Here is a 25545-nt window from a genome sequence, read left to right as displayed (position 1 = left end):
CCCGTACCTAATGTTCAGAGCACCTGAGCAGCCCCACAAGTGTGAGCAGCTGAAAAAGTGAGCAGAATTCCTGGCACAGCCTGGCCTGAAACAGGGCTGGGCTGATGGTCCCAGGTGTGCAGGGACAGCTGGGCACCAGCTACCTGTCCAGGGCATGGGCTGTGGGAGAACTGCCTTTGCAGGAGTATGGGCCAGGCTTGAAACAGGGACAGGCTGTATCTGCCCCCGCAGGTCACTTTAATTTTCTGCCCTGTTCCAGGCTCTACAGGGCAACAACCTAACAGCACCAGCCCTGCATGATTCTGCAGCGCTACCTCCACCCAACACCCACCTCCAGGACAAGAAGCGGCGCAAGACAAAGCAAGGATTAGACTGACAACCTTTACACAAATAAAATTCTTTCTGTTCTGTAGCAAAATTAGTGCCAAGCACCAAAGCCTTCCAGGGCCACAAGCTGTAGAGACCTCAGAATACATTGATCAGGGCAACTGGGCACTACCTTAAGTCTCAAAGCAACAGGTCGTGCGTTCTTAGAGACCAAAGCGGGCTGGGGTGCGTCGTGGTGTCAGGGGCTCCCCCTGCTCCTTTCGCCCAGGGGTATAGATTTTTGTAGATCTGTCAAAGAGGACAAGGGTGATTAATGGCAAATGCAACCTTTTCCTGCACCAGAACTCCCACAGGGAAGCTGAGATACTCCACACAGGCAAGCCATGGGCAGGCAGGGCTATCACCCACCTTGCACTGCCCAGTGGGTTTCGGCGCTCCTGCTCCTCCCGACGGGCACGCAACTGCTCCTCTGCTAAAGCCATTTCCTCCTCCATGGCAGACACTTCCTCCTTGGCACGGCGGCGGTTCTCCTGGAGCAAGGCAGCAGCAGGTCAGGGACAGGAGAGGAATGGCAGCAGCAAACTCCCTGCAGGCCCACAAGCTTGCTCCCTCCATGTCAGAACACACACATACAGCAGCAGAACGGACATGCAGAGGGCCTGCTGTTTGCCAGCTCATCCAGGACAGAATACTTACCTGGCGTGACTTGCCAGCATGTTTGATACTGTAGAACATGGGGCCCAGCTCTGCCAGCCACTCTCCATCCACAGCAGTGACACACTGCATGTATTCCTGCAGGGACAGAAAGATCAGGATAGCAGGATGGCACCCTTGGGGCCTGGGCGCCATTCCTAGAGCCATAGCAGCTCCCTTCCTCCCCCACTTGCTGACAGCACTTCTCAGGCTGGGACCATATCCCTTCCAGACAACTCCTCCTGGCCTCAGAAGCTGCTATGGGTTGGATTTGGTGAGACCACAAGGAGGATCAAACATATCCCACAGAGGCCAGAGAAAAATAATGGGGGAAGGGACAAACAGATGACACAGACATGCCTAGTTGGTATAGATGGGAAAGGCTGAGATCTGCCACTCAGATCTCAGCCTCACAGCAAAGTCCTCCCATCTCCCTTGGAGCACTCACCACCCTTCCTGCTAGTCCTCAGCTCAAGCTCACCTTGGTAGTCATAACCAATTCATGGTACACAATGTAGTCTGGTGTGTAGCCCATACCAAATAGAGAGCTTGTGGGGTGTAGGTGGCAGGGCATGCCTGTGCGGATGTTCACATACTCCCCAATACCCTGCAAAGACAAGTTTGCTTAGTCAACCTGTTGCCAGGCAGGGCCTTGCAGCCCCCAGGCAGCTCAGACACCTCTCACCTTCAGCTTTGCAGCCTGATGGAAATACGCAGCACAGATGCACTTCCTGACAACATCCCAGTCTGTACCACAGGATGCCAGGCTCATTCGCTGCTGCACCATAATGTCCTTGAGCTGGGCACGCACCTCCCGCACCTGCAAAGGTGTGTGCTGGTCAGATCCCTCTTCTGCATAAGGCTCTCTCCCCCGGCTTCATGACCACAGCCTCACCTTCCGCATGGCCTTGGCATGGATGAAGTGCTGATTGCACCACAGGGTAGAATAGCTGTTGTTCTTCCACTGCAGGTAAACATTCAGGTAAGTCAAGTGATCGCTCTCTGGAACAGCAAATTTCTCCCGCACTTGGTCACTCTCCTCCTCTCGGCCCTGAAGGGTAAGCAAAGGACACAGGTTAGTCAAAGGGCAGGGAAGGGCCCTGAGCTGCTGGAACAGGAGCATCTTGTACCTTAGGCCGGTAAAAGATGGCAGGAACAGACAACATGGAGACAACGAGCAAGATCTCAGAGCTGCAACCCATGTCACAGGAGACAATGAGCATTTTGGACAGTGCAGGGTCCAGTGGGAACTCCACCATGAGACGTCCTGTAGAGGTCAGACCACCTGTAGGAACAGAACAGCAATCACTGATCAGCAGCTGGGCAGGCCCCAGTTCCATGGGCTGGCAACTTACCCCAGCAGCCAATACCTGTGTTATCCAGGGCCCCCAGGATCCACAGCTGGTACATGGAGTTCAGCATATTGTCCTCGGGGGGTGGATCCATGAAGTGGAACTGCAGCAGGTCCTGCACACCCAGGGACTTGAGCAAGAGCACTACATTGGCAAGGTTGGTGCGCTGGATCTCAGGCACCGTGGTCGTCAGCAGCTCATTCTTGTAGGCACTCTGGGTGTAGAGCCTGGGAAGAGATGCCAAGAACATGCTCCTCCTGTTCCTGCCACTGTGTTCCTTGCAGACTTGCCAGCCTCTGCCCAGCCCAGCCCAGCATGGTACAGGGCAGCAACCCTGCACCCAGCAGCAGGACCTGGGGAGGCACTTCTACCCCAGCCAAAGTGGGGTGTCCCCAGCACAATGGGGTGTCTGGGCTGCAGCACAGCACATGACCAAGCACAGCCCTTCCCTGGTCTCACAGCATAGCCTGGGAAAGGCTTTTGACTTGGCTCTTATCCTGATGGCATCCAGGGCAGACGAGCCACCAGTGAAGATGGGCACAGGAAGAAAGTGGAGCACATCCTTTTCTCTGCAGAAGCACTGGGTCCAAAGGCAGCCTTCAGGCCTGCCTACTGCCCACATCCCCCCAAAGTTCAAGATAATGAACAGCTCCAGTGAGAAAAAAATATACATAACCTGATGCCAAGCTGAGGCTACAACAGGAACAGGAACACCAGTGATGTGCCTACCTGAAGCAGTGGCCTGGCCCTGTCCGGCCAGCTCGGCCGGCCCTCTGATTGGCATTGGCCTGACTGATGGGGTAGATCTGCAGTGCATCCATGCCTATACGGGGGTTGAAAACCTTCAGGACACAAGAAGATCAGACAGAAGTAAGAGGAAGGCTGGATCATGACCTCAGAACTCCCTCAACCTACCCCAGAAAGCAGAGACAAAGCACAGGAAACCCAGGCTCACCTTCAACTTGCAGTAGCCAGAGTCTATGACAAACATGATACCATCCACTGTCAGTGATGTCTCTGCAATGTTAGTGGCAACGATGCACTTCCTGACCCCATCAGGAGCCTGCAAGCACACTACACATCAGTCACACCCCTGGGCATGGCTCTGCTCCACTGTGGAGGAGCGCAGAGCAGCAGAGGGACAGGGATGACTCTTGGGAAGTGGAGTGGGGTACATGCTTTCTCTCACCCTCCACATGCAATACAGAGGTATATCTGCACTTCTCACTCTGCTCTGCACTGCCTCCTGCTCCTGTTTTCCCTGTCCCCACCCTAATCACAAAGCACACATCAGCACCTTCTGGAAGATTTTGGCCTGCAAGTCCGAGGGCAGCTGAGAGTAGATTGGCAGTACAGCAAGAGCAGGCGCCTTCTCCAGCTCCTCAAGGTGCTCCACAATTTGCTCTGAGGTCACCTAGAAACAAAGAGGGGTGAAAACATTAGACTGAAACAACAAGGGGATAGGACAGTGCCTGCCCTTCCAACTCACCTCGATATCCTCCTGGCCAGGCATGAAGACGAGGATGTCTCCAGGAGCACCAGACAAGTGGACCTGCAAGGCTTGTTTCACTGCAGCCTCCACATAATCCTCCTGTGGGGTCTGAACGGTACAGCCCAGGTTAATCTGGACCAATATCCTTACCTGCCTTATCTTAAAACGATTCTTGAACAACGATTTGTAATGCCTTGTCCTGTGTCCTGTCCTGTAGCACACCACAGCCACTCCTACCCTGTCCTGTGTGTCCCCCTCAGAGTGCAGCACACCTACTACACAACCCCCTCCTGCCAACAGAATTTCAATCCACAAGCTTGACTATACCTTGCTGAAAAGAATATCCACAGGGAAAGTGCGCCCAGGAATGTGGAAAATGGGAACATTCCCGAAGAAGGAGGCAAACTTATCTGCATCCATGGTGGCTGAAGTGACAACAAGCTTCAGATCCGAGCGGCGGGCGACCACCTAGAAAGCAGATGAAAGGAGCAGTATGGAAGGGGCATTCATGCATGGCTGTGGGCTGTTTTCATTCATACTGAGACAATGGCACAGGACAGAGCTTCTGCTGTACTCCAGAGGCACTGGCTGTGCGTGCCAGCGAACACTGATGCTGTATGGCCAGCACCATTAAGAAGGCCTGCAGGTGCAGGAAACGTTAAGCCAGCAAAGCCCTCTGTATCAGTAGTTCTGACATTCAGCCAGCAAGACTCTGGTAGCACTACAGGAGACTTAACCCCCCAGAACCAGGGACCAGGATGCTGGAGCAGTCAAGTGCAGACAGAGATGTGGCAGCTCTGCTTCTCTCTCCTAGTCCTGGCAGAGAAGGGCTGTCCCAGTTCATGTGCCCCATCCTGCTGTCCTCTAGCCCAGGATCACACACACCTCCCGAAGCAGCCCGAACAGCACATCAGTGTTGAGTGAGCGCTCATGTGCCTCATCCATGATGATAGCACTGTAGTTGTCCAAGTCAGCCTCCCGCAGTGACTCTCGGAGCAGGATCCCATCTGTCATGTACTTGATCACTGTGTTCTCAGATGTGCAGTCCTCAAAGCGGATGGCATAGCCTACCTAGGAGGGCAGAGATACCAGGAAGTCTTCCAACAGTCCCATGCACTCACTGTCATTGGGTGGCACCCCTGCACTCCCTACTAAACTCACCTCCTCCCCCAGACGCACGCCCATCTCCTCACTGACTCGCTTGGCCACAGACATGGCAGCCACTCTGCGGGGCTGTGTGCAGCCGATCATGCCGTAATCAGTGTAGCCATCCTCATGGAGATACTGCGTCAGCTGAGTTGTCTTCCCGCTCCCCGTCTCCCCCACCACGATCACAATGCTGTTGTCTCTGAGGAAAAGGAAGAAGTATTTCTTCATACACCTTCAAAGAAGGGCTTTTGTGTTCTCTAGCTAAGCATCATCCTACTCAGGTGGGAGAGCTGAGCAAACAAAGCAGTGGGTTTGTTTCCTGAGAGTACAGCTTCCCAGCAGTCATGATTCTGCAATTCCTCAACTGAGTTCCCAAACATAGGCCAATGCCCTGGAGATGCCGTGGCAGCCATACCTGAGGATGGAGAGCAGTTCCTGCTGTACAGCAAAGATGGGCAGGTATTGTCTCTGCTCCAGGATTGATTTCTTCTTGGCAAACTCACTGCTGGCTTCACTTTTTTCTTTCATGTGTTCAGCAAACTTCTGCTCAGTTCTAAGGAAACACCACAAGTCCTGAAACTGCCTCTCCACACACTTCGCTATGCCCATAGCCCCCATTACCAGCTGAGCAAAGTAATTCAGAGCAAGCCCCTACTTGTAATCCACTTTTCCATCTTCTGTCACCATCTCATCCTTCTCCTCCTCTTTCTTGATCCCCATAATGTCTCCCAGTTTGGTGCCTGCCAGCTCCCAGTGCTTGTGCTGAGCCTGGAAGGAGAGAGAACAGCACAACTTTGCCACAGCAAGCACAGACAAAATTCTTCCCCAATCCTACTCATAAGACTAGGAAAAGGATATTAGTCCCACAATTCCCCAAAGCAGAATGTACACTCCACTCCTACATCAGGTTCCTCTCTTCCAAATGAACTGGAGCAGAGCTTAAGACACCAGGATGGATACAGAGACTCCAGGCACAGGATTACAAACTGCCTCCTAAGACAATAGTTCTAGCTGCTGGCCCTTCTATTAGATTTGAACTTAAACCTACACAGATGTGAACCAGAGATAATCTTCCTGCCTTTGCCAGGTGCTCACAGGCTTCCCTCCCACCTCTGCTATCAGTTTAGCTACCAGCACCATTCCACTCATAGTATAAGTAGCTCAAATCCAGCCCAGTTTCAGTGTACAAGGAACACATCTGTACTTTCCCCACAGCTATTATGTGAGCTTTAGAGAAAGTCCCTAGAAAATACCCCCAAAAACTAATCTTACCCCATACTCCTCCTCCTCACAACTCTTCTGCTCAGACATGACAAGGTACATCCTGCTGCCATACTGCTGCCTGCTGACTGTCCCCAAGCTACCTGGCATTCTTCCATCTGCCCCCTTCTCCCATAATCTGTATGTCCAAGTACACAGTGATTCATGTCCCAGGCAGTGCTCAAGAAAATGACATCACAGCAGCTGCTATGAACCAATGTAGTAAGCTGGGCTCTCAGATGTCCCAAGTCACAAAAATATGAACTCCTTATCATCACTGCTGCCAAAGCCTGAATGCTGCAGAGTCCAAACAAGGCTGTGAGGAACTATGTAACATGTACAGTGGGCAGTAAGCCAAAGGGCTGCAGCATACCCTCTTACGCTCCTTTTGCTCCCTGTGCTTGCGCACCAACTGGCTGCCTTTCCGAGCTATGATGGCCAAATCCGAGGTGGCATCCTTCACAGGGATGACTGGCTCTGGCTGGAGGGAAAAGGCACTGCTTTACTAAAAAGGCCTCACGTGTATGGGGCTCTCTGCCATCAGTGCCTTCAGCCACAGTCTCTACCTGCTTGGTGAAGACAATCCTTCCATCTAGGAAGGGGGGCACTAGATTGTGCACCAACAAATGCACTTTAGCAGAGTTATCCTCCTCAAAATCTTCGTCCACTTCAATCCGATGGACCACACCACTGGTCAGCATGCGATTTGTCTCCCAGCGCTCATTATCCTGCAGGAAACAACACATCAGAAACACAGAAAGCCCCAGAGATCACACCAGAACACCAAGCATGGGCCTGGGCTCTGCACTGGTAACAGGATGGTTCAAATCCAGTGAGCCTGAAAGTAAGCACAAGGGAAGGAACAGTAATTGGAAGCAGAAGAGTACAGGAAACTGCCCATGTGAAGCAACAGGACTGCCTCCAAGGAAATGCATGATAGATACTGCCTGCAAGGCACTCAGAATACATCAGGAAGCCTGGACACAGTCCTGCTCATGTAAAGAGAGCAGCTGCCCTCAGCATCCATTGGGCCAACAGCGGACAACCCCAGTAATGTATCTTGCACTCAGAACAGCAGGAGCATGGTCCTCTGCACTCCTGCTGCCCTGGACACTGCAATCCACCAGCCACTCCAACTGGGAATTCTGCCCATGCAGGAGTTTCAGGGCTGGATTTGCCAGGAGAACTCAACCACAATTTCCCTGTGAGCACTCCTTCAGCCTGGCCCGAGAGTGTCCTTCTTCACCTGAGAGCAAGGACTCAACAAGTGGATCTTTCAAGGGCAGCCAACCCTGTGTCCTGGCCCTACCTCATTGATCTGCCGCCGCTGTGCTGAGATCCGCTTCTGCCTCTGCTTGTGCAAGTGCTGCTCACGCTTCTTCACATACTCCTCAGAGGAGTAAGCCAAAGGGTTGTGAAACTCATCATAGCCCTCATCCATCATGTACCAGTCTCGGTCAGCTTGCTGGGAAGGGAGAGGTGCAGCACTGAGCACTGTCAATTCCCCACAGCCTGGTGGCCCCAAGGCCCTGGCCTGCACCAGACTCTCACCCGCTGGTCATCCTCCCACTGCTGGCGCTCCTCCTCCGTCTCAAAGGCGATGCCCTCCTCCCCTTCCGTGCGTCGCCCTGGGGTGAGCCAGATGGTCCAGAATGTTCCCAAGGAAACCCCAACTCTGTGCCACAGGAAAGGGGATTCCACACTGCCCACCCTGGGCAGCTCAGCCCAGATTCCTCACCTTTCCCTCGGGACAGGCGTGGCGTGGCCCCCAGGTGCCTCCGGTCATCAGCCCATTCATTGTATTTGTACGATGGGGTGGGCAATGGCGTCTTATCAGAGTACCGGCTCCTCACAGACCTGAAAACAAAGCAGATGGGAGGAACTGGTGCCCACAGCCAGGCACTTCTCATATGCACACAGTCCCCTTTCTGCAGCTCACAGGACAGCCTCAGACACTGGTACCTGTCCCGCTCCCGTCGGTCCGTGTCCCGCAGTGATGACACTCGGTGGCTACGCTCTAAGTCTCGATAGGAAGGTGCAGGAGATGGAGATTCCCACTGCGAGCGACGGGCATTGCTGTAGCCACCATCATCTTCCTCCCAGCTGGAGCGGGATGGTGTGGCTGCATCTGCCAGAAGAGATGGGGTTTGATACCTGTTGTTCAAACAGTGGCCCTGGAGCCACCTAACACCTTCTAAGAAAGGAGCATGGAGAGAGGGTACCCACTGGTCCTCCCTCTAAGAGAAGGGGCTGACCCAGTGATTCCAAGGAATTTCCAAAGGATCACATTTCCACCACACAGACCCAGAACAGACCCTATCGTGCAGAGAGCTGCCAGATTTTCAGACGCACAGAGCTGGTACATTGCTCCCACACCCAGGTCGAGCTGGGAGTTTATGCTTGCCTGACCCACAAACATTAAAAGGTACAGGCTTTTCTACCACCCCTGTCCTGCAAAAATAGCAGGAAGCATAAAAAATCTCCAAGCCCCTCCCTGTTAGGCCTCACACAAGAGCTCTACCGGGTCCTACTCTCACCTTTAGGCCGATGTCGGGGGCTTTCAGGTTCACTCCTCCTGCCACTCCGTTCTGAGGAGCCATCCCTCTCTGATCTGCTGTGATGACTCCTGTCCCGCTCCTCTGCAAAAAGAAAATAGGATCAGGTGCCTACTGCACAAACAGGCTTCCCAAGCCTGCTGCAGAAATCACCACAAACATTAATAAAGACTACAAACAGGCCAAAGGACAAGCCCAGAACCAAACCAAGAAGCATCACAAAGGTCTCTGAGCAATTACCACGGTCTCGTTTACGATCGTGGTCCCGATCCCTACTGCGTTCCTTCTTTCGTTCCTTCTCCTCCTTAGAGGAGGCAAAGACTCCATGTTCCCGACGCTCCCTCTCCCGCTGCCGGCTGCGTTCCCAGAACTCCTCGCTGACACCCCCTGTGTAGGAAGGTGTCTCCACGTGGACAGAGCGGTAATGTCTGTGCAGGCAGAGCAGAGAGAAGAAATGTTCAGAAGTGCCGAGCAACAGCTGCCGTTCGGCTGGTCTCTTACAACTCCAGTTCCAGCCTCTGCCATAGTGCCCCGCAGTCCCCCACACGCTCCACACCGGAGGCTGCGGGCCCGCCTGTCACCGACTGCGCTCACCCTGCGCTCCCTCCCCGGCCGGACGCGGCCAGCGCCGGCACCAGGAACCCCCCCGCAAACCCCACCTGTTCCTGCGAGCTCTGCGGTCGCTCCGGTCGGCCTCGTCCTCTTCCTCGTCCTCGGCGCTGCCCGCCTCGTCACGACCCTCTTCCCAGTCCTTATAGGATGCGACACGGGATCGTTTCCCCCCGGCCGCCTCCTCCTGGCGCTCCCGCCGCTTCTGCGCCGCCAGCACGTCCAGCCCCAGCAGGGAGACGCGCGGGGCCGGTGCCTTAAAGACGTGCTGCTCAGCGCCACGCGTCCGCAGTACCAGCCCGCCCGCCTCGCCGCTCAGGCTCGTCCCCGACAGCCGATGCAGCGAATCCTCGCTCGCCGCAGCCATCGCGGCCGCAGCGCCGCGCGGGCCCCGCAGTTCCCTTAGCGACGGTAACCCGGCTCGCGGAGCGCCGCCATAGCCGCCCCACAGTGCTCGGCGGGAGGAGCCCCTCTAGCCAAGTGCACCATAGACACAGCGGCCAGAGCCTATGGGAGAGCCGCCACCATAGAGTCCCAGCAGCGCTGGACAAGACGCGCTTCCTGTCCGGGGGGACTTCCGGCGTACGCACCCTCCGCAGGGTCACGTGGGCGCGGGGCGGGGTTACGGACCGAGGGGACGCGCGGAGACGCCCACGGGGAGAGTGCCCCGCGAACGGCCCACACCGTGCGGGGCCGAGAGTCCCTCAGAGCCCGTGCGGGGCCCGAGAGTCCCTCAGAGCCCGTGCGGGGACCGAGGATCCCTCAGAGCTCGTGCGGGGGCGGAGAGTCCCTCCAGAGCCCGTGCGGGGACCGAGAGTCCCTCAGAGCCCGTGCGGGGGCCGAGGATCCCTCAGAGCCCGTGCGGGGACCGGGAGTCCCTCAGAGCTCTTGCGGGGACCGAGAGTCCCTCAGAGCCCGTGCGAGGACCGAGAGTCCCTCAGAGCCCGTGCGGCCCCGGACCCTCCGGCCAACGCCCGCCGAAAGCCCTGCAGGCGACCACACGCTCATCCCCGGTAGATGGGCTCGTGCAGCGACGGGCACAGAGACCCTGCACGGACGGACGGACAGACAGACAGACGCGCACACACGCACACACCCTGCAGCCTGGCGCGCAACAGTTTTATTCCCTCATGGTTCTGCCTCAGCCAGCTGCCACTGTCTCCTTCACCCAGGCCAGGACATGCTTCACGTCCACACCGTACTTTGCAGCTGTGCAGGTCTTGTCATAGCTGACGATGCCACCTGCGTACCAGGTGTCGTCATCGGGATCCTGCACGGCAAAGGCTCCGCCTGCATCCCCGTAGCAGGGGTCCTCCCGCAGCTCACTCATGCCCACGCAGAAGGTGTCATTGCCAAGGATGGGCTGGACCCAGTAGGACACATCCTGCGCACTGTAGTATTCCCAGCACTGCTCACTCTCGGCCACTAGCAGCATCACGTACTTCAGCCTGTCGGGAAAGCCAAAGGTGGCACTGCAGCCCCAGCCTGAGATGTAGCCCACCTGTCCTGGGTGCACATAGCCCTTCTGGGCCAGGCAGATGCGCTTCACCTCCTCGCCAAGAAGCACCTTCTGCTTCTGCTTCAGCTTCAGCAAGGCCAGGTCCACAGCCTGTGGGTAGCTGGGGTGCAGCACAACACGCTCAAATGCCCAAGTTGGGCTGCTCCCGGCTGCCCAGGAACAGCTGCAGTGTAGGGGCAATCTCTTCCAGCGTGGCATTCTCACTGTGGATGTTCAGGTACACGTTCCTGCCTGTGTTCAGCAGCCACTGGTCACCGATGAGTGTGGCCCTCACGGTCAGGTTGTGGCGGGTCACCATCCAGCCCTGCCAAGGGAAGCTGCCCTTCGGAGCCAGCATGACCCCAGTGATGCACTGCCTGGGGGGGTGGTTCTTCGGCTTCCCACACACTACATAGGGCAGGGGAAGGCCCAGGTGAGCCCCCTGAACCCAGCAGGCGCCAGATACCTCCTGGTGCTCAGCAGCCCCAGGGAGCAGCACTGAAGATGGAGGTTGTGAGCAGTCCCTGCAGCCCTTCAGCTGCCCAGACTGCCCACAGCCCCCAGCCACTGCAGTCTTCTCTCACCTGGCTCACAGACAGGCACATCCTTAACAGCCTCAGGGCTCACCCATACCTGACTCTCATCACATTTGTATGTCCCTTTGGAGGGAAACCAGAGTCAGCACTACTGCCCTGCTTGTACCTCCGCGGGGCTTAGATGAACAGGAGTAGCTATTCATACCCCCGATGAAGTGGGGTGGAGTGTGAGGATGGATCACCTAGTATTGGGGCAGCCCCACACATTCTCTAGAACTGGGCAGAAGCCCCATCCCTAGGTGCTGTGCCCATGCTGTGTACCTCACCATCACCAGAGCTGCGCAGCTGGTAGTACGGGTCACAGTGGTACCCGACCAGGTGCTCCACGTGGCCATGTTCAATCTCCACAGGCTTTGCACACCTCCGCTCTCCAGGCAGAGAATGCTCAACTGGCCCAGAGCCAGGACATGCTCCCACCTCCACTAGGTCCCTCCCTAGTTGTGTCTTCCCTGCCTCCTGCCTGCTCCCTGCCAAACCCCCTCCCAGCTCTGTCCAAGCCCCAGTGCTCCCCCCCTTGCCCTGGAAGGTACCAGTGGCAGCTGCAGTCCCCAGCACACTCCAGGCCAGGCCAGCGATCGATAGCTCTGCAGGAAGGAGAGGGCAGCCTCAGCATAGAACTCCTACTCTTTGCTCTCAGCTGTGGGCTCCACCAGGACCCGGGGCCCTGGCCGGGCTCATGCCCTGTCCCGGTAGGAAAAAGGGGCAACTCCGTGACCCGGGGCTGCCCATCAGACAGCCGTGAGTCAGACCTGGACCCTGATGCTACAGAGGTCAAGGCTGCAGTGTTGGGACCTGGGTGCTTCCAGGCCCAACAGTGGTCCTGCCGTGGCCCTCTGCAGGGCCAGGTCCTCAGCCGGGCAAGAAGGACGGACACAGCACTGAGCACATCCAGGGACATATTGGTGTTGCTCACCCCATGCTCAAAGCAGCCTCCTCCTACAGGTCATTCCTGCTAGGGGCTTCCTCCTCACCCCTTTTATTACCACTTCCTTTGCGCCAGTGCAGCCCATGAGCTCCAGATCTCCTGACCCTGGTGCCTGCAGCCAGCACAATTCCCAGCAGGAAGAGCACAAAAAGCCACACCTTGCTTAGTGCCAGCGTGGCAGAGGCTCCAAGGAAGCTGCCAAACCCTGACAGGAAGCCAGCGTGCCAAGAGTTTCTCAGATTTTGCAGCTACAAATATGGGAGAGGGAGCTGGCTGCAGATACTGGTACCCTGGCACTGTGACACCAGCTAAGGCTCACAGAGAGCAGACCAGCCTCGGCCCCTGGTAAACCTGCCCTGTGCCTACACCTACCATGGTCCCTGCAGAACACAGGTGGCCGCCCCACTGCAGGCTGGGGCACAGGAGGCAGGTCCCATCCCATTCTGTGCCTGGCTCTGCCCACAGACAAGGCACACCATCCAGAGCTGGGGTGCCAGTGACCTGGGCAGTGCCAGCCTGGCTAGCTGAGGGGTACATGTCTCATGCCAGGGACAGGCTCTGAGGGACTGCAGCCAAGCTGGCTTCCAACCAGTAGCCACCTCTTCCCATGCAGCAGGCTGCAGCCCCGTGTCCCAGCAGCCCCTGGCCCTTGGGGTGCAGGTTGTCTGTTACAGTGCGGATACTGTAACACGATGTATTAAACCAGAAGGTCCGTAGAAAGAAATATGGACAGATTCTTGATAGCTGTTTCAGAGATGTTTATTTCTCCAGCCGCATGGCCGGGGCTCTGCCGAGGAACTCCCTCAGTCACGGGACCTGAGGGTCCCTGCCCACGCAGGGAACACAAAACAAACAGTGGGGAACGAGGCTGACCAGGGCCAGGGAAACCCCATGTCTGTCCCCTCAGGGCCCCTCTCCCAGGGCTACATGGCAGGGGGAAGGGACCCCGACAGTTGTCAGCAGTGTCAAGGGCCCAACCCCAGCTTACAGGAACTCACAGCAGCAACCACTGGCTAGCCGCCAGTTAGGTGTGGCCAGCCAGCAGCAGGGGTGGACTGCGAAGTACATCAGCCTGTTCCCACAGTCTGCCTCCCACAAGAGCAGAGCAGAGGAGGGAGCCAGTGCAGCTTGGCCTGCTGGGGGTCTTGACAGTGCCCCCCTTCCACTCAGATATTCCAGTCCTTCAGCCTCAAGAGTGTGTCCAGTTCCAGACACCCCAGAAGGTGGCTTTTCCATCCTCTGTGAGCTTCTTTCCATCTCATGGGGTATTCTGTGTCTCTAAACAATGCAGGGCTTGACATCCCTGGCCCAGCACCAGCCAGACTCGTGCCAGCACACAGAAGGCTGGAGTCCAGCACAGGATGCATCAGGGCTCAGCAGCTCCAATCTGTGAACCTTGCCAGCACATTAGGAAGGTGCTGTGTCACCCTCAGACTGGGAGAGCAAGAATCTCCCAGGCCCTCTCCAAAGCACATCAACACCTCGGCCAATGGACCAGGTCACACCCCTGTTAGAACAGTGAGAAGTGTCATCTATCCAGGAAGAATCCAGGAAATGAAGAGGATAGTGCAGGGGGCTGCAGAAGCGGGGAGCAGGCAGGCGATGGCCCTGACATGAGCCGAGGGCCACCACAGCGTGAGGTGAGCTGTTGTAAATAATCTTGGTGAAGTACTGTGGCACAATCCTGCTCTGCAGGGTGGACTGTGAGAGGCTGCTGAGGGAATGCTGTGTGCAAGGTGAGCTGTTGCTCAAGAAAAGCCTGACTGCAGTGAGTTCAGGGTGAAAGAAAAGTCAGCACCAGAGGTCCCAGAGACAAAACCAACAGACAGAAGCACCTTTGATCAGGCCCTTTCCACAACTGACAGGGCATGACTGCAGCCATCTCCAAACGGCTGCATACTGGCACCCAGCACCACCACCTTCCCTCCCTGCCAAGGGCCCAGCCTTGGGCAGAGGTCTCTGCCAGGGTAGGCCTGGTGCACTTGTCAGTCCATCCCAGAGCTCAGCTACCCTAGTAGCTTCTCCCACCAGGAAAAGTGGGAGCAACGCTGAAAGAACTGATCCTGCTCAGCTGAGGAGAGCTAGGCTGCATCACTCCAGGCCCTGGGGTGTCCCCAGAGCAGTACACAGGACCAGGTAAGCCAAATGTTTATTGACACTCAGTTGTGCTGTCCACAGAGAAGCCAAAACACAGCCCTGAAAAGCAGCACTGTTGTGAAGGCCGCATCCCCTGCTCCCCACCAGTGCAGCCCCTGCTTCATCAGACTGTCCCAGGGGCTGGAACCAGGACCTCGTCTCAGTCCCAGCCCGCCCAGCTCTGGAATTGTCAGACCCATCTCTGCCTGGCCATGGCTCCTCCCAGCTAGACCTTCATTCTGCAGCATGTCCGCACCAGTGATCTGCTCCAACGGCCTCCATGACGTTCTTGAAGCCCTGCTCCCTAACCAGGGACAGCGTGTGGTGGCACTGGGCTGGTACTGTGGCTCAGCCCCACAGTGCCACTGCTTGGGCACCAGCATACAGCTGTCCAGAGCTCCCCTAGGCCCAGGGGGTCTCTGGGGACATGCCTGGCCTCCACGCACCTCAGCAGCTCCTCCAGTTCCCGCTTCACTGTCCCCACCACTGGCGGCCCGTGGTACACAAGTGCTGTGTACAGCTGCACAAGCGAGGCTCCGGCACGGATCTTCTCCAGGGCATCCTGCCCATTGCTCACCCCACCCACACCAATAATGGGCACCCGGCCTGTGGGCAGGCACAGGGTCAGGATGGCACAGGCAACACTGGCATGTGCCCCCAAGCCCTGTTCTCCCATCACCTTGAGTGAGAGCGTACATCTCCCTGATGATCTGTGTGGAGAGCTCCCGTAGGGGCTTCCCACTGAGGCCCCCAGGCTCCATGCGCTGCCTGCTCCGGAGGCCACTGGGGCGGCTCACAGTGGTATTGCTGACTATCAGCCCATCCACACCTAGCTGCAGGGGCAGTAGTGTGAGGACACAGCTTCTGCAAACAGCCCTCCCCTCCCCTCCCACCAGGTCAGGACCACCCAGCACACAACCCAGAAACATGCCTGGGGACAAAGCTACCCCTCACTGCCTGGACTGTCTGTGTCACACAATGCCTGGGTGACACACATGGGCCCGCACAGACTCTGACTTACCCAGGACACCATCCCTACAGCAGCAAGAGAGCTGCAGGTGTACCTGTCCTTCAGAGAGGTGACTTGCCAGGACCACCACAGTCCTGCCTCTGGTGGCCTCCCCTTCCTGCCTTCTCACCTCACAGACAACGCTGGCGATGTCCTGCTTGTCCTGTGCAGTGAGGTCAGGGGCAATCTTCACCAGCACGGCTGGCTTACGCTCGCAGGGCAGCAGGTCCCTCTCCACCAGCACCTGTCGGTGCACGTGGCAGTGCATGGCAGGGAGATGCCTCCTGCCTCAACGAGGAGCTAAGGACACCCACCAACACAGGCAGTATAGGGACAGGGCCTGCTCCTCTACATGGCACCAAAGACTGGAAAGGCACCCTTGGCACAGGGCCTGGTGCACACAGCAGGCACAGGACCCCAGCGATGCCTGAAGTAGTGGGGTGGACGGCTCGCTGCCTCTTTCAGGAGCAAGTGGAGGGCAATGCCTCACTGCTCCTGAGCCCTTTGCCCCAGTACACCCCATGGCAGCAGCTGATCAACGGACATCTCAGTGGTCCTGCCCACCACTCTGGAAAGCCACCCCACTCCTCCCTGTGCTGGGGTAAATCCACTGGCTGCAGCAGTGCAGATGCTGCCAGGGGATGGGATGCATCCAGTGCTGTAGCTGTGGTTTAGGCTGCCTGGGGGGAGGCACCCACCTTGCTCAGCAGGTCCCGCAGCTCAGCCTTGCCCTGGAGGTCCCGCAGCCCTGGGGTGTTTGGGCTGGACACGTTCACAACTAGGTAGTCAGCCAAAGGACCCAGTGTCCGGACCCCAGCCACATAGTCAGCTGCAGCATCAGTAGAGCTCTTGTTCTTGCCCAGGTTGACTCCAAGAGGCATCCCAGCTGGAACACAGACAGCTGAACCAGGGCAGCAGGCATCACCCAACAGCCAGAGCACCCAAAAAAGGAGGTCCCAGGACCAGCTAAATTTAACATGAGAACATGCAGCCCACATATTTCATAAGGATCGGCCTGGGACTGTCCTGCAACCACAGGAGCATTGCGACAGCCGCCTCAGTCAGCACCTCCCAGCACCATAGCCTGCAGCCTGGCAGAGGTTGCCCTCAGGATCTGCCCAGCTGGAGTCCTCTTGGCTTTGGCTGTCAGCAGACACATCCTGCCCAAAGCAGCAAGTGGAGCTTGATGCCAGAGAAAACAGCAGGAGAAAGGTGCCTAGTCACAATGCCAAGCGTGAGAGACTACAGCCCCAAGAGAGTCCTGCTGTCCAAGTGTACCTTGCTCTAGCCAGGGTGCTCCTGTGCCTGGATACTGGCATTACACACCAATCCTGGCCTACAGGTACCCAGGAGATGCCCAAAACTACCCTGCAGACCCCAAGAGCAAAGGCTTACAAGCTTGTCTCACCACCAGTGAGCCTGATCTGTGTCTCCTGGCGGGCACGCAGCCTGCGCTCCACCGCGACATGGCCATGGCTGTTGAATCCATACCTGCACCAGGACAGAGGGGGCTCAAGGCTGCGTTATGTCTGTGAGCCCTAAACAGGACACATGAGAAACACAAGGCAGACGTGTGGTCTCGGCAGCTTTGCTCAGCACATCCAACCAAAAGCTACCACAGCACCAACCACAGACCTGGGACCACCCAAATATGCACTCTCCCTCAGGGTAGGCAGACTGTAGCACATGGCAGAACAGCTGCCCTCAGATCCCACCTGTTGATGACCGCTTCATCCTCTGCCAGCCGGAAGACCCTGGGCCTGGGGTTCCCTTCCTGGGGCTTGGGTGTGACAGTCCCCACTTCCACAAAGCCAAAGCCCATCTTGAACAGCCCGTCCACAGCCTCACACTGCTTGTCGAAGCCAGCAGCCAGACCCAATGGGTTACGGAATCGCTGCCCGAGGACTCGCACCTCCTGCGGGGCTGGAGCTGGGTCAGAGCCCACGGACTCCGGGAGCCACAGCCCCGCTCCAACGCCGCTCCCGACAGACCCAGCCGCCTCCCCTGCCCTGTGGGGTGTCCTCATGGGATGCCTGCCCGAGAGTCCCTCGTCGCCCCCAACGGACTGCGACAGGACCCGGCTGCCTGCGCACCCCCCTGGACCCTGCGACCCACCCCTTACCCCTCTATCCTGGCCGCCCTTCCCACCTCCCCACTTCCCGCCCTGGTTCCTGCGCCCCACCCGCGGTTCCCCCTCCTTCTCCGCCCTCGAGAACCGCACCAGCGCGGGGCCGTCCGGACGGGTGGAGGGCAGCAGCCCCAGGGCGGCGGCGCGCAAAGCCAGGCCGTGGGCGGCCTCAGGGGGCAGCGCCCGAAGCGCGGGCATCACCGCCGCGTAAAGCCGCTCGTCGCCTGCCGCAAGCGCCGATCCCAGGAGCAGCCCGCAGCCTCCCAGCGCCAGCAGCCGTCCCTGCGCCAGGCCGTCAGCAGCGCCCCAGCACCGATCCCCCACCGGCACCCACGCCCCTCCCATCCCGGTACCGATCTCATCCCGTTCCTTCCCCTCCCAGCACGCCGGCCCCGCTCCCACACCACCCATTCCATCCGTCCCGTCCCGGCACTGCCCGCTCCACCCCGGCTGTCCCCAGGGTCCCATGAGCGGCCCCCCCAGGACGGCTCCGCTTTCCCCCCGACGGCCCCCGGCCGCTCACGCGCAGCGGCGCCGCCATCATGCTCAGCCCGACACGTGAGGGCCCTTCCGGGGGCCCCCTCCGTGATTGGCGGAGGCCGTACCCTTCCAGCCAATAGCGACGCAGCACGGTCGAGGCAAGAGGCCCCGGGCGATGCGCGCGCACAGCGGGCGCGGGCCCGCGCTTTATTGGAACGAGGGACAAAGGGCCCGAGGCCCGCGGGAAGCGGGCACGGACAGGGACAGGACAGGGGCTGTACAGCCGCGGGCAGCGTCACGGAGAGGCAGGGCAGAGCTGCAGGCAGTGGCACGGACAGGCACTGAACGGTCCCCGGATGCCTTGTCCCCAGCTCGGGTAGGGGAAACAAGGTGCTGCTGCGTATCCCATCAGACCACCCTCCATGCCTCACCCCCAGACCTCGGTGGTCCACAGCTGCTCAGCACCCAGGAGGAAAGCTGCTGCATCAACCCCGGCACAGCCGCAGAGCCTGCCTAGCTCTGCCCTCTGTGGGGCCAGTCGCATAACCAATAGACCCAGGCCGACAGTGCCACCCTTCTGCAAACTGCAAACAGACCCCACCAAGAACACCATGAAGGCCAGCAAGGGCTCCCCAAGAGAAAGCTGCTGCTGGCAGGCACGGAGCCATCATGGAGACAGCCAGGAATAGTGCCCAGAACATGATGCACAGCTTCCCCATACAGCCACCCAGACTGACAGGGGCTCTTTCCTTCCCCAGTCTCTCAACATTCCCCACAGTTCATCTCCTGGAGCAGCAAAGATCAGGAAAGTGGCAGCACTTGGTGTAAGTACAGCAGGAAGAGAGCTCAAAAAGAAGAGCATGTTCATTGGAGGTTAATACAGGAAACCAATTTCAAAGGGAGTCTGTTTCAGAGAGAAGATGTCACAGCTCCTGCCCCTCCTTCCTGCAGCCCAGGAAGTTTTATGTTTTCTTCTTTAGCTCCTCAAATCTCCGTGAAAGATCATCGAAGTCAATGTCTTCTGAGGCAGAAGAGTTGGCGCCAGCAGATGCTGTTGGCAGTGTGTCTGGCACAGATGGCAATTCAGGCAACACGAAGTTATCAAAGGTGTTAGGAGCTCCAGCTCTTGGTTTAGGAGAAGCTTCTGGCTTGGGCTCAGGCCCTGTTTATAATAAGAGAAGTATCACTGTACCTCACCATCAGCACACACTCACTGGGCCAAACAGATCCCCACAAAGGAACAGTCGTTCCAGCAACAGGCAGTACCAGTGGGTTTTTCTGAAACAGCCCCTAATACCCAAGGTTTCCCAAACCTCTACATACTCACCAGGCACTAGTGCAGCAGTGTCCTTGTCAGTGTTAGGCTCATCAATCTGAAAAAGACTCTCAGTTACTACAGCTCTGTCCCACCAGCACACAGGCAGAGCTCAGAGGCACAGCTCCAGCAGAGCAGTGCATGCTCCTCCCCACCCCCAGCAGGCAGCCATGCCTTTGGAACAACCTGCCTCTCTTCCCAAGAAACAGAGGCAGCTCTTCAGCTTTTCTCTCCCTCCCTGTCAACTAGAGCAGCTTCACTGACCATATTCTGGAACTGGATCAACAGAGCATATCCACTATCAGGTCTGAAACATTTATCAAGGCCATGAGTGGGAAAACACTGCCCCCTTCATCCACGTCATCACAGCTCCTTGCTGCCTTTCTTCATAAACCACTGACAGGCCCTTGTGACTAGCAGCAGGGTATGAAATGACCCATCTCATGTCTTGGTCTGCCTGGGAAAAAGGCCCATGGCACACTCAGCTGTGCTAGTAAGACTTCTTATTTCCTGTATGCTGCAGCCAGCAATACCCATTCCCACCCAGTTCACCAGCGCTGCTGCACCTGTGAGAACACAAGGTGTCAGCACCCACAGTGCTCGGCTGTGCTCCTCCCTACTCAGGATAATGCAAAAACAAACAGCATGTCACCAAAAGCAGAGTGGGAGGCATGATGACAAATTGCAGCAACAAAACCACAGACAAGCATAGCAGGGAAGTCTCCAGCCTCTGCTTTGCTGTCCCCAGCGACTGAGAAAAGTCTGTGAAAGGAAGAGTCTTTAAACATACAGCATCTGGGTCAGCCAAAACTGTCATCCAGGCTATTCATTAGTTCAAAAGCCATAATTAAACAGACTCGAGGCGATAAACCGTTCACACTGCAAAAACCAGAACTTGTGGACTCTGCTTGCCAACTGTTTATCACCACTTGAACAAAGCAGCAAGAGAAATCTCAGCTTTCCTCTGCAGCCAAGGCACAGAGCTGAATGAGGAACTTCTCTCCAGAAGTCATCTTTCATCACGTGCACTCAGTGATTCACTACACCAGCAAGCAATGCCAGCACCGCCCCAAAAGTTCCAAGGACTGGCAGCAGTATCCTTTACAAACATCTCCCTTCTCTGTGACTGCCACTGCACTCTGAGGATCCCTCTGCTGCCTGCAATGGCCATTCAGCTCAGGCACTTACAGACTCGTATGTGGGTGGGTTTGCCGGAATTGGTGGTGGGTGGATGTTAGTGAAAGGCTGGTAGGTCCCCACTGGCAGGCCACTGAAGTTCTCCTGTACAGAGAGATCAGTCATGCACCAGACTACTCACCTGAGACACCACAGCCGCCATGGGAGTCACAGGAAGTAGAGTCTTAGATAAATGCAGGCAAGTATCCAAGTGGATAAGAGTTTACGCTTACAAGGAGGAGATTCTCAAGTATTAAGTCAGATGTAGTCACCTGGAGCAGGCAGACTCAGCTAACTGGACTGTGAGTTATTCTAAAGAACCAGCATAGGTAAACACTTCATCTTTCAAGTGCATGCTTCTTTCATGAGAAGCACCGGGCCAATAAGGGAAATACTCTGACATTTCTGGCCCTGTGTGCAGTATCACAGAATAGGAAAGAGGTTTCTGGCTCACACAAGGCTTTGAATTGCCCTCATTTGTAACACAACAGTGCCTCAAGGACCCAGACCTGGCACAAGCCCTCAGCATGTTTATGGCTGGGCCAACAGTGAGCTGATGATACTTGGCCCAGATTTTCCACAAAAAGCACTTCAGCAGTACTGAGACCATATTAAGACTCCAAGCCATCCCACTGTTCTGCTCTCCAGTCTACACAGATATCCTGTAAATTACTACATTCAGAGAATGGAGGAGTTCTTTTCAGCTCCCACCTTTCTCTGTTAAATCATCTGCAACAGCCATTGCCTCAGTCTCCTCCCCTTGCAGGTCTGAAGGCAGGGCTCTTCTGCATTCTTCTGTGCTGTTCCCACCCCACAACACTCACCTGATTTTCTTGACTGAATCTTGGCACACTACCAGCCTATCAACTTCAAAGTGCAGCTCCAACTCCTGGACAAAAGCCTGGCAGTCAGAAGACTGCCTCAGGAGTTAAGTCTGGACTCCTCTGTTCCCTGAAGGCAAAGACGGCTGGCTGGAGAACAAGGGTAGGAACTTCCAGAGTCAGGAAGCAACACGAAGCTTCAGGTGCAGTGCCAACAGCCTCCATCCCATGCAGTCTCACACCAAAATGACTTTCTGACACATTGAGCTATCGGGTGCAGTCAGAAGGCACAGGGCTAAGCACCATATTAGGAGTCTTTCACAGAAAAAGGACACACACAAAGCCAAGGAACTTACCGGTCCCTTTGGAGGTGGATAGGAGAAGGGTGGATTTGGTGTTGGCATGGGCACAGGCATCATCACGGGCATGGGTACTAACCCATCATGACCTATCATTGGGGCTGTAAATCCACCACTTCCGCCCCCTCCATGGCCACCCTTCTTCACATCATCCGTGAACCCCACATCAATTAGATCTGCCTCTCCGCCTGCCGGGGCTTCAGCCTGGAAAGGGAGGAAGAATTCTGCTCACCAACACATCTCTGTTCTGATCACAGCTCTCTGTACAGCATTAGATGCAGCATTTGTCATGGACAAGATGGGAATACACAACAAGAACAGAACAGAGAGCAGCTATACAGAGGTATCAATGGGAAACAGAACGGGAACCAGGCTGTAGCATGTGTAACTACTGCCACATGCCACAGGGGTGCATGACGGAACAAGGATTGTGCTGTGCTGGGGCTGTCTAGAAGACACCAAAGCACAAGGACCACCCAGTTCACTGCAATGCCACATCCTGGGGCTCACTCACCATCACCACCGAGTCAGGCTCATAGGGCACGTTGTAGTTCTTAGCAATCTCAATGAGGTATCTCTCCACCAGGATCTTGGGTGGTGCTTCCACGCTCAGCTTGTGCATCAGCTGGAACACAGGGGTAGAGAGACTTAGTGGGGCGAGGGCGGTGCAGCACCCCCTGTACCAGTGCCATCCCAGCCAGGGCTACCAGCTGCGGAGAACAGCAGGCAGCCCTGGGGAGGCCTCTCCACCCAGTACAGCATGCTGAAGGCAGCCACAGGCCAGGGCTCTATTTGCTCTACCCTTCCCCATCCACAACCAGCAGAACAGGGCCTCCCTGCCTGGGCCCTCAGCACCATGCTCCAATGCAGGTGGGCCCCGGCTGCACAGCACCTGCAATGCTCTGCAGTGACTGCAAGCATCAGCCACTAGCCACAGGCCCAAAGGGGCAGCAAGCCTCAGCAGGTGTGGCTGCTCTGCCAGCTCCACCTGTTCGACCAGTTCATTACCCTGTCGTTGACTGTCCCAATCTGGTTTGTCCGGCACAGCTTTCCATACTCCTTGCTGTACTTAGCACACAACTGATCAGCAACCTGCAGCAGGAGAGAAACTCTAGAACATACACACCCTTGCTTTCCCCCACCTCATACCGCACACACACTCACCCGCCTCCCTCCCTCATTTCTCCCACTGAGCACCCCAGTTCAGCAGCTGCAGCCACCCCAGATGCTCCAAGGACACCTGGTTTCCATCTGCAGCCCACAAAGTCCTCTGTTTTAACAACACAAAGTCCCAGACAAGGGCTTCCATCAGCACCTGGCAGCATCACCCCCACCCTGCATGTGCAACATCCCTCAAGCAACCCTACTCACAATCTTCAACTCAGCCACTTCCGACTGGAGGCGTGGTGCAGCCCAAATCAGTGTCGATACTGCCTCTGCCAGGCCAGAGTCCAGCTCCCTAGGACCAAAGAAAACCATACTCTCTCCATCCCATGCACCCAGCTTTTGCTGCCCTCAGTCTGCATAGCCTTAAAGTTCCCATCCTACACACTGGGCTCCACAGTCTTCCCTCCATAGGGAAGAAAAGGTCTCTGGAGACCCTAGGACACTGAGACAAACACAGGTGCCCTTCTGTACCCCAGACCTGCCCCCAACAGTGCCCCTTCCTGAGTCCAGGACCCTCTCAGCCAGAGCTTACTTCATGGACTGGATCAAGCCAAAGCGGGCGAGCAGCAGATCACAGTATAGCTCCAGGATCTCCATGGCCTCCACAAGGTAATCTTCACGGATGATGTGTTCCACACGAATCCTGGCACGCTCATCTTTTCCAGCTGCCAGGTAATCTGCAATCTCCTTCCTTGCCTTCTGGGCCAACTCAGCTGCAGCACACATCCCAAGCCCAGTCATTGTACTGGCCTGGGCTGCTGCCTCCAGATCGCCCACAGTCCCCATCACACATAAAGCCACCACCAGCTTCTCTCCCCCATCAAACCTCTGCAGCATGAGACACTCTACCGTGGTTTGGCAGAGCCCTTGTGCCCATGTCCGAGCACACTTAACTCATGGGAGAAAGGAAAGTGGACTTTAGGCTGCTGGAAACACTCCTGCACCTACAACCTCCCACCAGGACCACAGACTTTACCTGTGTCAGGGCAGGTGGGGAGAACCTCCCACAGCACCCAGGGAGTCCCCCACTGTGCTGTTAGCACACACAGTCCACAGCTACCACCCCACAAAAACTGCACTCCAACAGCTGCCAGGAAGGTGGACAGAAGCTAGACTGTGGCCAGCCTGCTCTTCCAGGTCCTTGTGCACCGGAGCAGGTTGTACGGCCTGAGTCCAGCAAGGAAGAGCAAAAAGCTACTCCATACTTGGCCTGTGAAAGTACCCCAACTTGAGAAAAACCTTCTCAAGTCTCCTGAGCTCCAAAAGCATTCTAGATCCCACCTGTCCCCTTAAATACTCACTCTTCTTTTTCTCCAGTAGCTTGAGGCGATTGATGACGAGGCGCAGGTTGACTCGCAAGCGCTCTGCCTTGAACCCAGAGCCCAACATGATAAACACTTTCTATAGAGAAGAGGGATGGTCACTGGAACCAAAAACTGTTAGCACTGTTTTAGTGGGGGAGGGGGGGAATATCTTGGAGGCCAAGAAATTCCCCAGACAAACAAGCCCTGGCTTGCCAATCCTGAATCTAGTTAGTTATAAGTGACCGGACCTCGAGCACTCCTTATTACCTTTCCTACTTCACAACCCTGCACCTAAGCAAGGCCAACAGGATTTGCCTTAGAAACTTCCAGGAAACTTCCTGGATATTTTTTAAGAAATGGAAAAGTCAACTGGAAAAACCAAGCCCTGTCTTATCAAAAACGTAAATTATAAACCAGCTATATAATTAACCCAAGGATTGTAGAAACCAAGGTTGTAACAGTCTTGTCACCAGAAGGAAAAAGCTGCCATTCCACATTCCCCACACTCTTCCTGCTTACTGAACACATGCCTAGCCTTCCAGGAACCAGTTCAACTTATTAACCCTACAGAAAGCAAATTCCAACAGTATTTAATTATAGCATTCTGTCTACAAAGAACCATCCATCAAAAAAAAAAGCTTCCTTAAAAGATATCACACAGAAAGACCTTGGTTTGCATCTCCCCTCCCCACACCTCCTTGCCGGCGGTTGCACTGCCCAGCGCAGAGCGAGCCATGACCTGATTCAGCTGCCAGAACGGCCGCCGGCCACACCAGACACTCGGGGAGACTCGCCGCGTCCGGCCCAGTACCCAGGGACAGTTCGGACAGTGCGCAGGAGGCCCTGCACGAGTTCCACCGGCGCAGCTACACCCGAAGGCTGAAAGGGGAAATTCCTCTCCCTCCTCAACTAGGTGGCACCGAGGAACATCCCACAGCACAAGCAGGGCGGGTCCCAGGGCTGCGGGAGACCCTGGGGCAGGGCCTCCCCGTCACCTCCCCGGACGCCGAGCGCTCCCCACGGCCCCGCTCACCCGTCCCACGGCCCCGCTCACCCGCCGCCGCTCCACAGCTCTATGTCACCCAAAATGGCGCGCGGCGTCAGCGGCACTTCATCGCCTGCGGAAGGATCCTCAAAGCCGACATTCTCCGCACCCAGGCCGGCACTCCCCGCACCCACTCCGGGGCACGGTCG

The 25545-nt window shown here is 56.6% G+C and overlaps 4 protein-coding genes across 13 annotated transcripts; all 4 read right to left on the bottom strand.

Moving 5' to 3' along the window:
- Nucleotides 1-378: 378 nt before the first annotated feature.
- On the bottom strand, nucleotides 379-9998 carry DHX38 (DEAH-box helicase 38). Its single transcript, XM_032121510.1, has 26 exons — nucleotides 9488-9998; nucleotides 9069-9256; nucleotides 8811-8912; nucleotides 8236-8401; nucleotides 8012-8130; nucleotides 7825-7901; nucleotides 7583-7738; nucleotides 6840-7001; nucleotides 6647-6754; nucleotides 5669-5781; nucleotides 5429-5566; nucleotides 5026-5212; nucleotides 4750-4935; nucleotides 4192-4332; nucleotides 3862-3972; nucleotides 3670-3786; nucleotides 3328-3435; nucleotides 3102-3214; nucleotides 2391-2599; nucleotides 2151-2305; nucleotides 1916-2071; nucleotides 1706-1840; nucleotides 1502-1627; nucleotides 1024-1119; nucleotides 736-857; nucleotides 379-615 (listed from the first exon to the last, which is right to left on the bottom strand). The coding sequence occupies exons 1-26, from the start codon at nucleotides 9802-9804 to the stop codon at nucleotides 531-533; spliced, it is 3693 nt and encodes a 1230-aa protein (XP_031977401.1). The 5' UTR covers nucleotides 9805-9998; the 3' UTR covers nucleotides 379-530.
- Nucleotides 9999-10535: 537 nt separating this feature from the next.
- On the bottom strand, nucleotides 10536-12478 carry LOC116450105 (haptoglobin-like). The gene is given in 6 exon segments (XM_032122164.1): nucleotides 10536-11079; nucleotides 11081-11343; nucleotides 11520-11594; nucleotides 11798-11899; nucleotides 12062-12136; nucleotides 12472-12478. Coding segments are annotated over 6 exon segments (1023 nt in total). The 3' UTR covers nucleotides 10536-10578.
- A 2260-nt stretch (nucleotides 12479-14738) lies between these two features.
- Nucleotides 14739-18319, bottom strand: DHODH (dihydroorotate dehydrogenase (quinone)). Of its 4 annotated transcripts, XM_032121535.1 has the most exons (9): nucleotides 18253-18319; nucleotides 17823-18011; nucleotides 17317-17516; nucleotides 17010-17092; nucleotides 16300-16487; nucleotides 15732-15845; nucleotides 15272-15425; nucleotides 15039-15198; nucleotides 14739-14896 (listed from the first exon to the last, which is right to left on the bottom strand). In XM_032121535.1, the coding sequence occupies exons 1-9, from the start codon at nucleotides 18271-18273 to the stop codon at nucleotides 14827-14829; spliced, it is 1179 nt and encodes a 392-aa protein (XP_031977426.1). In that variant the 5' UTR covers nucleotides 18274-18319; the 3' UTR covers nucleotides 14739-14826. The 4 variants fall into 4 exon arrangements, with proteins under 4 accessions (XP_031977426.1, XP_031977428.1, XP_031977425.1 ...); XM_032121537.1 differs by lacking the exon at nucleotides 17823-18011 and having other exon boundaries at nucleotides 18253-18318; XM_032121534.1 differs by lacking the exon at nucleotides 18253-18319 and having other exon boundaries at nucleotides 17823-18076.
- Nucleotides 18320-18387: 68 nt separating this feature from the next.
- IST1 (IST1 factor associated with ESCRT-III) lies at nucleotides 18388-25496 on the bottom strand. 7 transcript variants are annotated; one of them, XM_032121539.1, is made up of 10 exons: nucleotides 25406-25496; nucleotides 24349-24448; nucleotides 23580-23760; nucleotides 23252-23339; nucleotides 22889-22972; nucleotides 22395-22505; nucleotides 21878-22084; nucleotides 20713-20805; nucleotides 19537-19582; nucleotides 18388-19371 (listed from the first exon to the last, which is right to left on the bottom strand). In XM_032121539.1, exons 2-10 carry the CDS (start codon nucleotides 24434-24436, stop codon nucleotides 19172-19174), a joined length of 1098 nt encoding a protein of 365 aa, XP_031977430.1. In that variant the 5' UTR covers nucleotides 24437-24448; nucleotides 25406-25496; the 3' UTR covers nucleotides 18388-19171. The 7 variants fall into 7 exon arrangements, 5 of the variants coding, with proteins under 5 accessions (XP_031977430.1, XP_031977431.1, XP_031977432.1 ...); XM_032121540.1 differs by having other exon boundaries at nucleotides 24349-24470; nucleotides 25406-25491; XM_032121541.1 differs by having other exon boundaries at nucleotides 25385-25469.
- Between the last annotated feature and the right edge of the window lie 49 nt (nucleotides 25497-25545).

The sequence above is a fragment of the Corvus moneduloides genome, chromosome 12, assembly GCF_009650955.1.
Source record: "Corvus moneduloides isolate bCorMon1 chromosome 12, bCorMon1.pri, whole genome shotgun sequence".
In the NCBI taxonomy this organism is placed as follows: Eukaryota; Metazoa; Chordata; class Aves; order Passeriformes; family Corvidae; genus Corvus; species Corvus moneduloides.
This window is presented reverse-complemented; position numbering and strand designations above follow the sequence as displayed.

Coding starts and splice junctions, on each gene's coding strand:
- DHODH (XM_032121534.1), bottom strand. CDS start 18,074: ATGGGAGGGGCGTGGGTGCCGGTGGGGGATCGGTGCTGGGGCGCTGCT. Junction 15,846..16,299: donor TGCGGGACCTGCTGAGCAAG/GTGGGTGCCTCC, acceptor GTGCACCGACAG/GTGCTGGTGGAGAGGGACCT. Junction 15,199..15,271: donor GATGTACGCTCTCACTCAAG/GTGATGGGAGAA, acceptor GCCTGCCCACAG/GCCGGGTGCCCATTATTGGT.
- DHX38 (XM_032121510.1), bottom strand. CDS start 9,804: ATGGCTGCGGCGAGCGAGGATTCGCTGCATCGGCTGTCGGGGACGAGC. Junction 8,131..8,235: donor GACCGACGGGAGCGGGACAG/GTACCAGTGTCT, acceptor CTTTGTTTTCAG/GTCTGTGAGGAGCCGGTACT. Junction 616..735: donor AACCCACTGGGCAGTGCAAG/GTGGGTGATAGC, acceptor CCTCTTTGACAG/ATCTACAAAAATCTATACCC.
- IST1 (XM_032121538.1), bottom strand. CDS start 25,087: ATGGCTCGCTCTGCGCTGGGCAGTGCAACCGCCGGCAAGGAG. Junction 23,340..23,579: donor GGCTTGATCCAGTCCATGAA/GTAAGCTCTGGC, acceptor CTTTGGTCCTAG/GGAGCTGGACTCTGGCCTGG. Junction 19,372..19,536: donor CACTGCTGCACTAGTGCCTG/GTGAGTATGTAG, acceptor TATTATAAACAG/GGCCTGAGCCCAAGCCAGAA.